At 46.1% G+C, this 17,768-nt stretch overlaps 1 protein-coding gene and 2 long non-coding RNA genes across 4 annotated transcripts in view; 2 read left to right on the forward strand and 1 right to left on the reverse strand.

Annotated features, from left to right (window-relative positions):
- DARS2 (aspartyl-tRNA synthetase 2, mitochondrial) overlaps positions 1 to 17,768 on the reverse strand; it is a 37,483-nt gene that overhangs the window by 8,699 nt on the left and 11,016 nt on the right. For both annotated transcript variants that reach the window (XM_072998238.2, XM_020798537.3), the window contains 5 exons: positions 17,542 to 17,648; positions 14,758 to 14,827; positions 8,384 to 8,563; positions 2,717 to 2,824; positions 1,671 to 1,733 (listed from right to left, as the gene is read on the reverse strand). In XM_072998238.2, coding sequence (XP_072854339.2) covers positions 1,671 to 1,733; positions 2,717 to 2,824; positions 8,384 to 8,563; positions 14,758 to 14,827; positions 17,542 to 17,648 — 528 coding nt within the window. The remainder of the gene's footprint in view (positions 1 to 1,670; positions 1,734 to 2,716; positions 2,825 to 8,383; positions 8,564 to 14,757; positions 14,828 to 17,541; positions 17,649 to 17,768) is intronic.
- LOC144588891 (uncharacterized) lies at positions 1,245 to 3,203 on the forward strand. The gene is made up of 2 exons (XR_013544639.1): positions 1,245 to 1,377; positions 2,631 to 3,203. It is a non-coding gene; the product is annotated as an uncharacterized LOC144588891 (long non-coding RNA).
- LOC144588892 (uncharacterized) lies at positions 8,923 to 10,139 on the forward strand. The gene is made up of 2 exons (XR_013544640.1): positions 8,923 to 8,997; positions 10,002 to 10,139. It is a non-coding gene; the product is annotated as an uncharacterized LOC144588892 (long non-coding RNA).

Consider the following 17,768-nt stretch of genomic DNA (forward strand, 5'->3'; position numbering starts at 1 on the left):
CTGCCTCCCTTCACAATATGAGAATGCTCAGATGTTGTTAGAATAAACCTAACTTAACCTGGGTCTGTTTATCTCCCCCCATTCCACCTAAAGCATATTTTAGAAAGTCACCAACTCATTATGGTGGCCCCCATTCTCCGCAGTACATTATCAGTGGAGATGTGGCAAGCTTTTTTTTTTTTGGACTTATATACCGCCCCATAGCGCTACAAGCACTCTCCGGGCGGTTTACAATTTAATTATACAGGCTACACATTGCCCCCCCAGCAAGCTGGGTACTCATTTTACCGACCTCGGAAGGATGGAAGGCTGAGTCAACCTTGAGCCGGCTACCCGGGATTGAACCCCAGGTCGTGAGCACAGTTTTAGCTGCAGTACAGCGTTTTAACCACTGCGCCACGATTCCTCCTCATGTTCAGGAAACTATTTTAAAAAAAACTATTTTGACAACTGAATCTTTTGGATGCTGTTAATATTAGTATTTTAATTTTCTTGCTTTTTCTTTTCCTTTTTAAAATTATTTTTTAGATTGCCATATTATATGCATTGCCATGTGGGGTCTTCAAGATTTTTAAGTTTTACAGTAACTGCATGCACTAATGGGGTAGTATATAAATCAAATGAATAAATTCTACCACAAAATCAACTGGCTCTTTGTGAATGTAGTTATAACAATAGTCTAAGCCTAGAGTGGAAGAATAGGAGAAATGGGTGCCATGAGCATAAAGACTCCCCTCAAACAACAGAGATGCGATATATTAGAAGTTTCCTGCTGATGGTGCTGATGGGTGACGGCAGGCTGAGATCAACCCATGCCTCCCACATTCTTTCCTGCTTTTATTACAAAAGGCCAAGACAGAAGAAAATGGCTCCTGCTTCAGTACAGCTCAGGTTTTGGACAGTTCCTCCTCCTTTTATCTATTTTTCTTCATTACTGCCTCTCATTTCTTCAGGTTGTTCAAGGCAGCCTAAACAGATCTTGCAGATCTCAGCTGTAGCTTTTATGACAGGCCCAGGTGACATAAGAAAGCTCGCCACAGAGAGTAGACTGGACATGGGTCACCCCCAGTTCTAATCCAGCTCTCTAGCCACTGCCATCTTATACACCTCATTTGTTCATTTTTATTGTTCTATGACTGGTGGTTTGGGGCATGATTTAATAATACTATTCTCAGGCACCCAAGCCAGGTACATTATATAGCATTGCCTTCATGGGTCAGCTTAAAGATGACACTGTGCTGCATTTCATCTCCAGCAGGAGGCAACCTCTGAAAGGCCACATGTGGTGAATAACAACGGCCCCTCTGTGTCCCTTGTCCCCAGCATCAAATACACAAAGGCTCTGTTACTGAAGAATCTGTTTTATTACTACTACAGGTACAGTTGACTGATCTCTTTCATGTTCCTGTAGATTTCATAAGGACGCCAGTCAAGCCTTGCTGCACTGCAGCTAAGACCCTTACGTCGTGCAACATCCTGCTTTTCACAGTGGTCACCTAGATGCCTCTCCTTTAGAGAGAGCAAATGCTTTATACTTGCATTCTCCCTATCCTTTTCAAACTACAGTGACCTGGTGCAATTGGAATTCCTTCTCTCTCACTGTTGGTGGCAAGAGTAAGGTCACATCTTAGGCAGATTATGAGATATTCCATCAGAAACATGTGTCTTACCTGGTTAAACTGGGATTTTGTCAATTCATTTAATGACTCCAAATCTTTATTCTGAAGATATTTCTAGAGAAAATGTTAAAAGAAAAACATGAATAATTGAATTAAGTCTGATATAATCTAACTGAAATATCTATAGTTTGTGCATTGTATTTCATTTTATGCATTTCATTTCAGACTTGTGTTCTTTTTTTAAAGAGGTGTAATATGTAACTGACATTTGCATGTTTTAAAACTGAGGAACATTAGTAAACTACAGAGAACTGTTGAACCGCAGTCAGGAATCAAACAGTAACACATGGCATATACAGGAGAGTAGTCTTTGCTCAGCAAAACAAGGCCAAAAACAGACAACACCTCAATGCAACTGACAAAAAGTATGAGAGAACACCCGCTCATGCAAGGACGGGCTCCTAAGTAAAGGGCAGTGAATGCCAAGTCACATGCACCTCTTAGGTATGTATTGCCAGGACTGAAAGGTGGTGTAGAAGAGAGACAGAGAAGCAAAGAGTAAGAAAAGAGCATCTCTTTTATTGTCCATTAAGCCTTCCTCTTCACCTTCCGGCTACCTTCCAGAAACCTGGGTGAGTTCTATGTTTCCAAAACATATTTCTGTAACTTAGAAGCATGGTGGAAAAGAGAAAAAAATATTCTCAATTTATTCCCATCTTCAAACATGTCCTTTACTGTATGAAGAAATGTTATTCCTGCAGCATAAGACAGATATAAACTGATTCTCTGAGGACCCAGCTCCTAAAAACTTTCCCCTTCCTGGCACAGACATTATTTAATGATATTTAAATTTATCAGTTTACAAAAATGTGCCACAATAGTACACAGAATTTATATATTCAAGTACTGCTATTAAAATAAATATATTTCCCTCCTTGAAAAGATACAGTATGTGAGTTCTATTCAGCTTTCATGTGTTCTTTAGTATATACAGTATGATTTCCTTTTCAGATGCAAGATACAACATCCCACTATAAAGGACAACATCTGGAAAGGAGGACATCCCAGTCCCAGAAAGAGAAACTATCACCACTTACCATGCCCTGGGGTATACAAATGGCTCTGACTGTGCTCTGTGGCTCACTGAGTGATTTCTGTAAAAATTCAACTTCTACGTTCCTGAAGACATCTGTGACTTCAACAAGCTGAACATTGGAAGTAAAAATACAGATAAACAGAATTTGGACCTACTATAGGTAGAGAATAAAAGAGGGAAGCAGCAGCATGACTGCAAGAATTGGCCAGGGCAAATTAGAGCTCAACGTGGCCACAAAGGGCTCCGTACTTCATCCTACTGTAATTTAAACTCATAGACTCATCCCTTTATTCATGCATGACCTCTGCTGAGATGAGCACAAGCCAAGACACAGGCAACAGAGCTCTTATTTGTGTAACAGGCATCCTGGCACATGATCTGTGTCTTCCTGGGAAATCAGGGGAATTAACCGATTTTGGGATGACACCTCACACCCAGCTGTGAAAGGGCTCTGCAACCTTCTGTAAAGTGCTTCTTCCCCTCCCCCCCCATTCCTACAATGTGAACAGCACCAAAGTTTCAGCGGTCTTCTTCTCTTATACAACCTAAGTTCCAACTACAGTGGTGCCTCGCATAACGATGTTAATTGGTTCCAGAAAAAAAAACGTTATGTGAAAACATCGTTATGGGAAGCACCATTTCCCATAGAAATGCATTGAAAACCGGTTAATCCGTTCCAACTGGAACGGATTATCCGGTTTCTTCCCTCCCCCCGCGGCTTGGATCTGACCCATGGTGGCTACCTCAGCCATGGCTGGACTCCCTAGAGTCCGGCCATGGCTGGGGTAGCCGCTGCGGTTACCCTTTAAGCGGCGGGGACAGGCTGGGGGGTGGATCGGGGAACTTGAAGCCTCTCCGTGCCGCCTACCCAGGTCGTTCCCGGACTTCTGGAAGTCCGGGAACGACCTGGGTAAGCAGCGCTGGGAGGCTTCAAGCTTCCCGATCCACCCTCCAGCCTGTCCCCGCCGCTTAAAGCCTCCTTGCGCCGCCTACCCAGCCCGTTCTCGGACACCTAGGTGTCCGAGGACGGGCTGGGTAGGCGGCGGGGAAGGCTACCGGCATCGGGGACAGGCTGGGGGGTGCACCGGGGAGCTTGAAGCCTCTCCGCGCCGCCTACCCCCGCCGTTCCCGGACTTCTGGAAGTCCGGGAACGGCGGGGGGTAAGCAGCGCGGGAAGGCTTCAAGCTTCCCGATCCACCCTCCAGCCTGTCCCCCGCCGCTTAAAGCCTCCTTGCGCCGCCTACCCAGCCCGTTCTCGGACACCTAGGTGTCCGAGGACGGGCTGGGTAGGCGGCGGGGAAGGCTACCGGCATCGGGGACAGGCTGGGGGGTGCACCGGGGAGCTTGAAGCCTCTCCGCGCCGCCTACCCAGGTCGTTCCCGGTGGGGGTAGGCGGCGCGGAGAGGCTTCAAGCTCCCCGGTCCATCCCCCAGCCTGTCCCCGATGCCGGTAGCCTTCCCCGCCGCCTACCCAGCCCGTCCTCGGACACCTAGGTGTCCGAGAACGGGCTGGGTAGGCGGCGCAAGGAGGCTTTAAGCGGCGGGGACAGGCTGGAGGGTGGATCGGGAAGCTTGAAGCCTCCCAGCGCTGCTTACCCAGGCTGTTCCCGGACTTCCAGAAGTCCGGGAACGACCTGGGTAGGCGGCGCGGAGAGGCTTCAAGCTCCCCGGTGCACCCCCCAGCCTGTCCCCGATGCCGGTAGCCTTCCCCGCCGCCTACCCAGCCCGTCCTCGGACACCTAGGTGTCCGAGAACGGGCTGGGTAGGCGGCGCAAGGAGGCTTTAAGCGGCGGGGACAGGCTGGAGGGTGGATCGGGAAGCTTGAAGCCTTCCCGCGCTGCTTACCCCCGCCGTTCCCGGACTTCCAGAAGTCCGGGAACGGCGGGGGTAGGCGGCGCGGAGAGGCTTCAAGCTCCCCGGTGCACCCCCCAGCCTGTCCCCGATGCCGGTAGCCTTCCCCGCCGCCTACCCAGCCCGTCCTCGGACACCTAGGTGTCCGAGAACGGGCTGGGTAGGCGGCGCAAGGAGGCTTTAAGCGGCGGGGACAGGCTGGAGGGTGGATCGGGAAGCTTGAAGCCTTCCCGCGCTGCTTACCCCCCGCCGTTCCCGGACTTCCAGAAGTCCGGGAACGGCGGGGGTAGGCGGCGCGGAGAGGCTTCAAGCTCCCCGGTGCACCCCCCAGCCTGTCCCCGATGCCGGTAGCCTTCCCCGCCGCCTACCCAGCCCGTCCTCGGACACCTAGGTGTCCGAGAACGGGCTGGGTAGGCGGCGCAAGGAGGCTTTAAGCGGCGGGGACAGGCTGGAGGGTGGATCGGGAAGCTTGAAGCCTCCCAGCGCTGCTTACCCAGGCTGTTCCCGGACTTCCAGAAGTCCGGGAACAGCGGGGGTAGGCGGCGCGGAGAGGCTTCAAGCTCCCCGGTGCACCCCCCAGCCTGTCCCCGATGCCGGTAGCCTTCCCCGCCGCCTACCCAGCCCGTCCTCGGACACCTAGGTGTCCGAGAACGGGCTGGGTAGGCGGCGCAAGGAGGCTTTAAGCGGCGGGGACAGGCTGGAGGGTGGATCGGGAAGCTTGAAGCCTTCCCGCGCTGCTTACCCCCGCCGTTCCCGGACTTCCAGAAGTCCGGGAACGGCGGGGGTAGGCGGCGCGGAGAGGCTTCAAGCTCCCCGGTGCACCCCCCAGCCTGTCCCCGATGCCGGTAGCCTTCCCCGCCGCCTACCCAGCCCGTCCTCGGACACCTAGGTGTCCGAGAACGGGCTGGGTAGGCGGCGCAAGGAGGCTTTAAGCGGCGGGGACAGGCTGGAGGGTGGATCGGGAAGCTTGAAGCCTTCCCGCGCTGCTTACCCCCGCCGTTCCCGGACTTCCAGAAGTCCGGGAACGGCGGGGGTAGGCGGCGCGGAGAGGCTTCAAGCTCCCCGGTGCACCCCCCAGCCTGTCCCCGATGCCGGTAGCCTTCCCCGCCGCCTACCCAGCCCGTCCTCGGACACCTAGGTGTCCGAGAACGGGCTGGGTAGGCGGCGCAAGGAGGCTTTAAGCGGCGGGGACAGGCTGGAGGGTGGATCGGGAAGCTTGAAGCCTCCCAGCGCTGCTTACCCAGGCTGTTCCCGGACTTCCAGAAGTCCGGGAACAGCGGGGGTAGGCGGCGCGGAGAGGCTTCAAGCTCCCCGGTGCACCCCCCAGCCTGTCCCCGATGCCGGTAGCCTTCCCCGCCGCCTACCCAGCCCGTCCTCGGACACCTAGGTGTCCGAGAACGGGCTGGGTAGGCGGCGCAAGGAGGCTTTAAGCGGCGGGGACAGGCTGGAGGGTGGATCGGGAAGCTTGAAGCCTTCCCGCGCTGCTTACCCCCGCCGTTCCCGGACTTCCAGAAGTCCGGGAACGGCGGGGGTAGGCGGCGCGGAGAGGCTTCAAGCTCCCCGGTCCACCCCCCAGCCTGTCCCCGGAGCTCGGAAGGGAATTGTCGGCAGGGGACGGTGGCTTCGGGGTCCTTCCGAGGCCACAGCCCACTGCCGACATTTTCCCCCAGCTGAGCAGCGGGGCTTCAAAGCTCCCGCCGCTCAGCTGGGGGAAAATGGTGCCTATGGGGAAAAATCGCAAAGCGATTTTTCCCCATAGGCAAGATCGTTGTGCGATCGCAAAAGCGATGGCAACGAAGCCATCGTTATGCGATTTTTTCGTTATACGGGGCACTCGTTAAGCGAGGCACCACTGTATTTCAGTCTCTTTCAGTTCACAATCCACTGTGGCTTTCTAAAACAGCCAGTCACAGCTGAAAGTGTGCAATATGCCAAGCCAGCCCCATGTATTTCTATGAAGCACATACAACCATGTATGCCCTCTGCATTAATCTTTTATCTCCATAAGGGTGATCAGAGACTTTTAACTTTTTATTACACGGAAACTGCATGAAGGAGTCTAAGCCAAGATGTCTGCTCTCTCTGCATAACTGTGGCCTTAATCACTACCACTCGCGCAATCCATCTTTTTGAAGAAGGTAGAAAATGTGAAGAGCTCAATACAGTGGTGCCTCGCTTAACGAGTGCACCGTATAGCGATGTTTCCGTATAGCGATCCCTTTTTCGGGATCGCTATACGGAAACATACCCGATCTTCGCAATGGGGAAAACCCGCATTGCGAAGATCAGGTATTGTGGCGGCCATTTTGGAGCCGCCGAACAGCTGATCGGCGGTTCCAAAATGGCCGCCGGAAGCCCGGAAATGGCTGCCGGCAGCCGTTTTCGCGCCCTGCCCTCGCTTAGCGAAGGCGCGGAAATGGCTGCCGGCACCTGGAATCCTCGCTGAACGGGTAAGTAACGAAGGTATTGGAAGGTTCCAATACCTTTCCCCTACCCGTTTAGCGATGATTCCGTATAGCGAGGGTTAATCCGGAACGGATTAACCTCGCTATACGGGGCACCACTGTACTTGCAAGCAGTGTTTACATCAATACTTCAGCTGAAGCTTGTTGACTCTAAGGAAAGCTCATCTGTGACAAGAAAGCTCTCCTTGAAAAATCCCCAATAGTAGCCTTGTGCCCCCAAGGTCAAAGGAGAAGTGGGAAGAGGCATTCAGAGTGATAGACTGACATGGCTCTTGACTTATTCACGAATTGGGATATTATCTGTGGCTGCCTGAAACATGACATCACAGAGAATCAAGGCCATTGTATCTGATGAGGCAAAATAAATGCTTTGGGTCCCTGCTCACTGGCGCTACCGTACTGTTGGGTCACCCACCTGTCTGGATGCTGCTGTTAGCTACCCACTTATTGTGCTTTTGCTACAACATGCTGTCACATTGTTGCTGTGTTCACTTGCACAAGCGCATGAGGAGTGTGTGTCAAAGTTGGCTGTGGGGAATCTAGTCAGGCCAGGCCAGGCCTTCTTACCTAAAATGCATCAGTCCAAGAATAGCCTGGTTAAATTCTAGCTCTACCTGCTGTCCACAGTAATCGTTCCATCCAGTTCTTCTTTTTATCAGTTTTCTTAACATGAACTGTTTAATTCATTTGACCATACAATATTTATATGTTTTTGCACTTTGAGCACAGTACATTATAGGAAATGTGGTACATAAATAAATAAAATAATAATTTGAGATCCTGTACACCACTGTGGGTAGATGAAATTATAGTGGGTCATAATTAGGATATTGCTCACCTTTGGATCTTTAGTATTATTTATTTATTTTGGCCTGCGGATTATTATGCATTTTCACATAAGAGGGAACAATGCAGAAGCACTGTTTGAGGGAGCTGGCACTCCTTTTTGGGAGCTGTGTACTTGGAAAATGACGATGCTTTAAAAACCTGAAAGGGGTGTGTGTGTGCTGCTGACACTATAGAAATCTGAGCAGTTTTGTGTACAGAGCCAGGAATTTGAGCAGTGTGGAAGCAGAGCTTGGCCATGAACCAACTCAAAGCCTTCAAAGTGCTTGCATGTTAAGTGGGAGCCAGCCTTAGAACTGGGCCAAAAACAACTAAAAAATCTGAATCTGGCATTAGATGGATGACAAAGTGGAAGATTTTCCAAAATATTCACTCATGGCATCTCATTTGTCGGCCTTCTAAACTGAAATCAAATCCACTGCAGAAGAGAGGCTTCTATAGAGTCAAACATGCTAAGGAAAGGCCAGAAGCCAAGACATGGTGTAATATGGATAGATGGGAACATACCTTCATTCCAAAGCGAGTGTCTGGCTTATCAGTCCCATACATCGCCAGCGCTTCATCATAGTTCATGCAAGGGAATGGTATTGCAATGGGCCCTCTTTCCTCAGGCCAAGAATACTGGAGCAAGCCCTCTACTAAAGCCTGAATTCCAGCTTGGTCTACAAACGACATCTCAATATCAATCTTTAAAATCAAAAGAGGCAAAAAGTAACAGTCACAGGTTACCACTATCTCCATATTTAAAATTGTTCTAAAGACATAAGATATTGAGAAATGAAATGACAGGTTACTTACCTGTAATTGTAGTTCTTTGAGTGGACTTCTGTAATTCACACCCTGGATAATCTGCGCATGCGCGGAGCCTCATCGGAAATTCTAGAACTTCTGCGATAGCAAAGATACATTAGTGCAGACCCCTCCCCCTTGATATATGTACCTTGGCACCCAGGCTCTCCCTTCAGTTAGGTCAACCACCGCATACAAATATATAATAATAATTGTTTAAATTAAGGATTGAATGTAAAGAATGGAATAACTTTCATTTTCTCGCAGATGGAACAATAGAGGCTCTCGACGCGGCGGTTGAAATAAACTGAAGGGAAAGCCTTGGCGCCAAGGTACATATACCAAGGAGGTCTCCACAAATGTATCTTTTTGGTATTGCAGAAGCTCTAGAATTTCCGATGAGGCTCCGTGCATGCAGATTACCCAGGGTGTGATTCAGAGAGGCCACAAAGAAAAACATGTTTATATCCTGCTGTGAAGACTGCAATTTCATAGAACCAACAATTCTCAAGGAATAGAAATTTGCAGCACCACTTTCAAAGTGAAGCATATAAAAATCTTCAGGTTATAGAGATGCGTTTGACATATTACAACTTCAGCATTATTTCACAACTTTTTGGCCCAATTTCTTTATCGGTCCCCTCTGACTTCTGCTTACCCACCACTCCTTTTGTAATAGTTGCCAGAACATGAGTCTAATTCAGAAAAGGCAAATCATAGATTAGGGTATGTTAAAGACTAACATTTTTGTTATTCCATATTTTATCAGACCAATCTGAAGAAGCGGCTCCTACTCCATACAAAAAGCATATGTCATGTGTTAGCTTTTAAAGTGCTACATCTTTTTCCATGTTTCTCGTCTTGCAATGACAAGATTTCTTGTCCAAACTACCCCATCATTTCTGAGAAATTAGAAATATACAAGTGTGGAGTCTTAACCCTGGACCTTCACTGCAACTTTGAAATATAAAAATATATATTAGGATTTAATAATTCTATAATGATAGCCATGAAAACAGTCATCACCTGAGAAGCACAGACACATCTTCCCCTATCCATGCTTCTCTTGAAACAGGGACCAATTAGGTCACCTTGGATGTTTTAATTCCGATGCCACCCCAGTGCACTGTTTTGTCCAGGACATAAGACAAATTTATAAATCTGTTGCACCACACCCTGTCTCAACAACAAAATGAACCATAACAAGCATCAGATCATGTGGGAAGGTCCTTTTGTCATGAAGATCGTTGTGATTGGGTTTTGATATGTAAATTTTAATGTTGTTACATGACTGAGACATACATCCCATGCCCCTATTTGTTTCCCTCGACCCAAGGGTCCACGCTGGCGACGTTCCTTCTTTCTCTCTCGCTCCCACCAGTGGATTTCTTTTATCCACACTATAAAGAACTTTACTCTGAGACTTGCTGCCAACAACAGAACGTGTTTTATTAAAGGGTAACTCAGAATCACAGATGGTTTTTATTAATTTTCATTAGATCACAATCATTGAATTATACAGTGGTGCCCCGCAAGACAATGTTAATCCTTTCCACTGAAATCGTTGTTTAGCGAAAACATCGTCTTGCGAAAAACATTTCCCCATTGGAATGCATTGATGCATTCCAATGGGGAAAATAGTCGTCGTTGTGCTAAGATCACCCATAGGGAAGCCATTTTAAATCACTGTCTTGCGAAGCATCGGTCCCGAAAACACCCGTTTTGCAAAGATTGCCCATAGGGAAGCCATTTTGCAAAGCCGCCAATCAGCTGTTAAAATAGTTGTCTTGCGAAGCATCGGCCCCAGGGGAAAAATAACCCGTCTTGCGAAGCACGGTCCGAAAAATCATATAGCGAAAATCGCCCGTAGGAAACACTGTTTTGTGAAGCGCAATGGCGATCGCAAAACCTCGTCATGCTTTTTCGTTGTTTTGCGGGGTAATCGTCTTGCGAGGTACCAATGTATTTTATGTTCCACACTAGATCACTTCTTGTTTACTTATTTTCAATTTAACCAGTTTATATTTATTAGTAACAATTTTCTCTCTATCTCTGACTATCTCTCTCTCAGCAAACCTCACTCCTTCTTCTCTCTAACTCTCCAACTGACTAACTGACAAACCTCGGCCTCTCCTGTCTTCTCACTGGCTTATGCACATGAGGTTCCGCTGTGATTGACCGGAGCGACTTGGGCATTCGTTACAATGACCAATATTCAAAGTTCTCCTTTTCCATAACCAGTGAATGCTAAGTGTTTTATTGTATTCTTTTTCTCTGAAGCAGTTCAAATATATGCCCTCTTAGCTGTGCCATTCTGTTTAATTAAGCTAGAATGAGGTTTTCAAATGGGAAGTTAGGATCTTCTTGTTCCCTTTTCCAAAATTAAGTTATGAGGGAAATTGGCTTGATTTATGTTTATTTTCTGAATCTTTGCACTTTTACACTGTTCAGTATCTTTTATGTGAATGTTTAGTTAAATGTAGTGATCTTAGATGTATGTGCAGTCTTCTGGCATTCTTGTTCAGCCTTTGACTCCTATTGACTTCCTACTGCCCTGTACCTCTCTTGACCCTGCAGCCCTGGCTTACCCGCTCGTCCTAAAGCCGTATCAGCTGCCTCCCTCAGGATGGGAGCAGTGGTCTCTGTCCCTCACGAGAGTTTATTTTCATTCCCCCCTTCTCCACAGGGCAGATACAGCACCTTTCTCCCTCCAGACTCAAAGCATATGAGCAACTGTTTGTGACTTAAGACAGCATCTCTTTATGCTACTTAACCCTTTGAAAACTGCCTCCCTCTTCCCCACAGAGGAGAAACACTGCTTCCATGACTTTTTGCATCTTATTAAAGTGTTAACCCTTCCAATCCTGCTGCAGGACCAGGCAGGACAAATCTGCAGTGATTATGTCTGCTCTGCTCAGGCTACTGAACTTTTGCTTTAATAAGAGCTCTCATTCTAGCCTCCAATCAACTGCTGTCATTTATACTGATTTTAAATGTGCTCTTTAAAGTTGTTACTGCTCCGGAGAACTTTGGAAAAAACATGTTTTCCTGAAATCTGATGGCTCTCCTGTTTCAACTGCTAGCCCTGCACTCTGCTCTTTCCTTTTATTCTCCCCACTTCATGGTTGTCTGTCCTGGCCTTGCCCATGCTTCCCAGCAGGACTTTGCGAGTCAGGGAAATGTCAGGGAAACAAATTTGCTGCTACTGCAAAGCAAGCTGCTCACTCCAGACCTCCCACCCCTTTCCTTGTCCGTTGCTCCTTTTTCCTCTGAATTTCACACTGATCTTCCCATTCTTTCAGATTTAACGGACCTGCAATACTTTGCCTCAGATAGTGCAAAGGTCATTTGGGCCAAAGCTGGGTGATTTTTTTGCATCTGGATCCATAATCTAGAGCAGTGGTGTCGAACTGTGGCCCTCCAGATGTTCTTGGACTTCAACTCCCAGAAGCCTTCACCACCACCTCTGCTGGCCAGGATTTCTGGGAGTTGAAGGCCAAGAACATCTGGAGGGCCACAGTTCGACACCACTGATCTAGAGGGTGCTGCATTGTGCCCAAAAGGCTCTTAACAGATCTGGCACAGGCAGCTTACTCTATAGCTATGAGAGCCAGTGGGGAAGAATGAGAAGTTTGTTCAATCAGACAGTTCACTCCTGGGCTGCCTCCTATTGCTAAGGACTTGGCAACACACTGCCATGTTTGCCAAGATCACAACCCAGGGCAACCCTTGAAAACAAAAGCAAAGCAACATTCTGGTGGATGAGGTCCTTTCACTCACTCACAATCTGATTTCATTAAAATGGAACCTCAGAGTGGCTATTGTAAATTTTCTGCAATAGCTTTAGGATCAGACAGCTGATTAGAGTACAGCCAGAAGGCATTCTGGATATTATAATCCCACCCATTCCTGCATTCGTATCCCTTCATCTGTTCATTTATTAACCCGGTAACAAGCGCTACCTGAGAAGTGAGAAGTGAACAGGCTTCCAAATGTGGCTATGTAGTCACACAATTGGGTGCTTTGTGCCTGCGCAGATGATCCTACAGAATGTTTCAGAGCTTAAGTCTCGTGTCTCTTCTCTGTAGCACATGCTCCGCCCATTCCCCTCAGTCCCAATGTATCCACTGCTTAACGATTAAATTACAATGGCGAATCAAGAGTGTGAATACATAGAAGACCACTTGAAGAACCACAGTTATGGGTGAGTAATCTGTTCTTCATCGTGGTCTCTATGTATGCACACAATTGGGTGACTAGAAAGCTGGTATTAACAGTGGTGGGAGTCATGCCAAAATAGATGATAAAGCTGACCTACCAAAAGATGCCTCCCTCTGAGCCCTTAAATCTAGTCTACAGTGGCTTTCAAACATTAAGGGCTGTGATCAAGTAGGAGCCCTACAAATTGTCCGTAGGTCTGTTCCTCTTAAAAATGCTGCTGAGGACACTATCAATCTAGCTGAATGGCCTCTAACTTGAAATAGGATTTCAAGTTGAGCTGAACTATAAACTATTTTTATTAACTCTATCACTCATTTTGAAAACCTTTATGATGAGACTGCTTCACCTTTCCATGGGACATTAGAGCAAACAAATAATCTAGAAGTTTATCTGAATTCTTTAGTTCTTGCCAATGCTCTTCTAACATCAAGAGTGCAATGTTTTTTTCTAAATCATTTTTTGATTATGGGAAAAAGGTTGGCAGTATTATAGGCTGAAACATGTGGAATAGTAGTAAACCTTTAGTAAAAATGTTATATCAGTATACAGAGTAACTTTGACCTTATGGAACTAGATATATGGTGAGTCACTTCTTAAAGCTGTGATTTCACCCGCTCTTCTCACAGATGTGATCGCTATAAAAATGCTATTTTAAAAGTTAACAGTCTCCATTGTGAAGTTGCCATACGCTCAAAAGGTGCCTTTATAATCTGAGTAACTTTAGTACAGATTGATATTGGGATACTAACTTCATTTATTGATAGAATATAAGCTTGAATTTTTTCCCATTTATAAAGGAATGCCTTGTTAGTAGGTTTTCTGGCCTGCTGTAAAATTCTCTTTATTTGGGAACGATTCTCCAAATGGAGTTGTTGGGCATCTGGATACTAAACTGATTTGTCTTGGCAGAAAAAAAGGGGCCGAGGGAACTGGGCAGAGCATATGCATATTGGCCACAGAGAAGAGACATGAGACTTAAGCTCCAAAACATTCTGTAGGATCATCTGTGCAGGCACAAAGCACCCAGTTGTGTGACTACACAGAGACTAAAGTGAAGAAACTATTATTCCCATCATACGTCATCACTGACTAGGTGACAAGGAACAACCATCAACAGTCTTCGCAGGGTTGCAAATTCTCTAGACCTGCACTTTCACTACTGATGGTTGGTAACAGTCACAACAACGAGTCGGAACAACTTATAGTGACCCTAATAGGGTTTTTAAGGTAAGTGGGATATTTAAGGAGTGGTTTTATCAGTTCCACACACCCAGATAGATTCTATGGCGAGTGGGGATTTGTACACAGGTCTCTAGAATCCTACTCCATTCCTTTGTTCACTACACCCACACTGGGTATCCCAGTAGACCTGCACTACTGGGCACATATGTCCCATATCCAGTTATGGTGACTGCTGTTGGTGTGGAAGTGCTCAACCAGTGTGGCCAAAAGGGCACTTTCCCAGGCTTGTCCCAAATAATGTTTCAACTCCTGGCAGCCATTTGGCTCCATTTTGCTTCCTGGAAAGCTTACAAGCAGAAGGAGGTTTTACAAGTAATATATTTTACCAAGTAATACTGCCATTGTAAAAGACACTTAGCATATTTTAAAGTTTTGCTCTTAAAATTACCAAATATGTATATGGATGTTGAAAAGGCATGATTCCCAAACTTTTGGAAACCACATCTTCTGGGACTGGCAAATCAAAAGTAACTCACCAACAGGACAGGCAGCACACATCTTAAAATGAATCATGAACAGCACCATCCCATCTTTCCTCAGGATTAGAATTCATTAATTTCATTCATTTAAAATATAAAATAAACTATTTATTTAAAATAAATGAAAAACAGACAATAAAGATATACTACCTGAGTGAATTCAGGCTGTCTGTCTGGCCTTGAACCTTCATCTCGATAGCAACGGGCAACTTGGAAGTACCTGATATTGGAAATGAAGGCCACAGACTGTAATGGGGCTACAGGAAATTGTAATGTATGCTAGAAGAAATCATGAGGTGTGATGGAAATAAACATTTGAATTGCTCTCCGTCACTGGAATTACTCAGGATACATTTCCGAGGAGAAAAGTCCATAACTCTTCTGTTTGTTTATCTGAGGAATGGTTCAAAACAGGCTTTTGACACGTACAGTGGTGACTCGCTTAACGGGCGCCCCGTTTAACGACGAATCTGCATAGCGATTAAGCTTTTGCAATTGCAAAAGGGATTGCATTGCGACGATTTAGATAGGAAAAAATCGCATTGCGATGATCGGTAAACTGTTTCACTTACTGATTTCCGCATAGCGATGTTTTCCTAACAGCTGATCGGCGGTTCCAAAATGGCCACCGGGTAAAAAAAATGGCCACCCGCTGTGTTTTCGCGCCCATTCCTCGCTTACCGGGCAGCGAAAATGGCGGCCATATGGAGGATTTTCGCTTAACGGTGAGTTTTTTGCACACAGCAATGCATTAAACGTGTTTTAATGCATTCCTACGGGCTTTTTTGTTTCACATAGCGACGAATCCACATAGCGACGATTTTTCCGGAATGGATTATCATCACTATGCGGGGCACCACTGTATATTCCAACTCTGGGAAAGCTCCTTCCTGTGCATAGGGCATGGGAGTTGGTAGTAAAGGATTAATCCCCATTGAGGAGATAATCCATTAGCCTGAGAGTCATTTCAAAGGATTAATTGTAAGGACAGGTATTTGAAGCATCTGCAACATCAGACAACATTCTCTGTAAAGAAGCCCATTAGATGCAGGACAAAGAGAATGCAGCATCTTGAGGCCAGGGGTCAACTGTCTCTCTAGAAGAGGCAGATTACAAAAGAAGATACCTTGTTCAAGTAATAGCATGGTTTAGGAATAAGCAACATCTAGGTTAGGAGATTGCCATGTTAGTCTGTCCTAGCGTGTCAGGCAAAAACAAGACAAAAATAAAGACGAAAACACCATGGTGCCTTAAAGAATAACTGCTATGTCTTAATGTGAGCTTTAGTTGTCTGAAGAACTGGACTTGTCCAGGAAAGCTCACATTAAAACATTGCAATTAGTCTTTAAGATGCCACAATGTTTCTTTTTTCTTTATTTTTTGTTTAAGGCTGATTCTGCAACCTTGTGATTTGAGTCTATACTGCCAAGAAGCTTTTGAGTAACTTTCTCTTTTTGCTTTTTGTAGCCATTTAATCCTTTTTTATTTTAATTTTTTAAAATAAAATACATAAAATCTTATCCAGGAGTTATCCAGGAGATTGGTTTTTTTGCATACAGAATAAATCTAGGTACTAGTTCCTAGTACAGTGGTGCCCCGCTAGACGATGACCTCGCAAAACAACGAATCTACATGACGAGGTTTTGCGATTGCTATAGCACTTCGCAAAACAGTGTTTCCAATGGGTGATTTCCGCTGGATGATGTTTGGGTCCGTGCTTCACAAACTGTTTTTCACAAGACGATTTCGGCGCTTCACAAAACGGGTGTTTTCAGGACCGATGCTTCGCAAGACAGCCATTTTAACAGCTGATCGGCGCTTCGCAAAATGGCTACCCTATGGGCGATCTTTGCAAAACGAAGACGATTTTTCCCCATTGGAACGCATTAAATGGATTTCAGTGCATTCCAATGGGGAAACAGTTTTTGCAAGACGATGTTTTCACTAGAAAGCGATTTCAATGGAATGAATTAACATCGTCTTGTGGGGCACCACTGTATCTTGGCCTCTTACTGGAGTTTGAGGCCAAGAAGACATATATGGGGATGTTGGCAGTGCACATAGCACAGGTGTGTAATATACTTCCTAAAAAGGAAGGGATTGCATGCCAGGAAGTGGAAGGAAATAGTCCAGGTGGACAAGGGGTTTTCTCATCCCTGTGCCTTCCTTGGGGTTCCCTACATTAAAGTGGAAAGAACTGAGGTGTAGCTGGGCAGATACTCCTGTTTCTTCACAAACCTTACAAAGTAAATTACTGTGTTAATGGACAGCTGCCTCTTGCTAGGAGCAGGAGGCAATGCTGGAACAGCAGTTATGCTCACAAGTAAAATAACTGCCTTCCCATAGTCCATAACTAAACTGGACATTGAACAGAAATTAGACAAAAAGGGGAAAGAGCACAATTTCAGGATAATGGTGATGGTTTGTGCTCAGTTATGCTTTGTAACTGTGAAGCCCTTAGTCAGAGCTTCATATGTTGGCGTGGCTTACTAACTAAGCATGATTTGTTGTTGACACTGATCCCTCCACAGCACAATTTATTTACACTGACAAAGTAATCTTATATTTTGCGGTGTGTGTGTGTAGACTCTCTTGTCACATTACTAAAGTTTGGGCTTCATAGGCTGCCTCCAAAGTTCAGTAGTGAAAGCTAGGAAACAAACTTCTGCTCTCCAAAGGAATTGAAAGGGTCTCATAGTATGCCAAACAAACATCCTTCTCTAAGAACTATGAGGAAAGGCTTATGCTAAGTTGACTTTTAGAGATTTTCCTTTACAACCTGACAACTCTCTCATTATTATGGATCTGAGTAGCAGACTCATGAGGGAAATGATTTCTGTAATACACCTACATCTCTTCCCCACAACCCACCAACAGCCTAAAGAACACAGTTTTCACCCTTATTGTAGAAGACAATGTTTCCAAGAAACTCACCTGTCCAGACCTCCAACCATTAGTAGCTGCTTAAATTGTTGAGGACTCTGGGGCAATGAATAGAACTTTCCAGCTTCTCGTGAAGGCACCACAAATTCCTTTGCACCCTGGTATTTTTGAAAAAGCATAGCAGGAAATTGCACAGACATTAATTTATCTTTGAATAAAATATATGAGCATTCTAATTCAAATCAATGCATGACAAAGGTTCCACAAAACCATTTTTT

Source organism: Pogona vitticeps, chromosome 4 (genome assembly GCF_051106095.1).
Source record: "Pogona vitticeps strain Pit_001003342236 chromosome 4, PviZW2.1, whole genome shotgun sequence".
Taxonomy (NCBI): domain Eukaryota; kingdom Metazoa; phylum Chordata; class Lepidosauria; order Squamata; family Agamidae; genus Pogona; species Pogona vitticeps.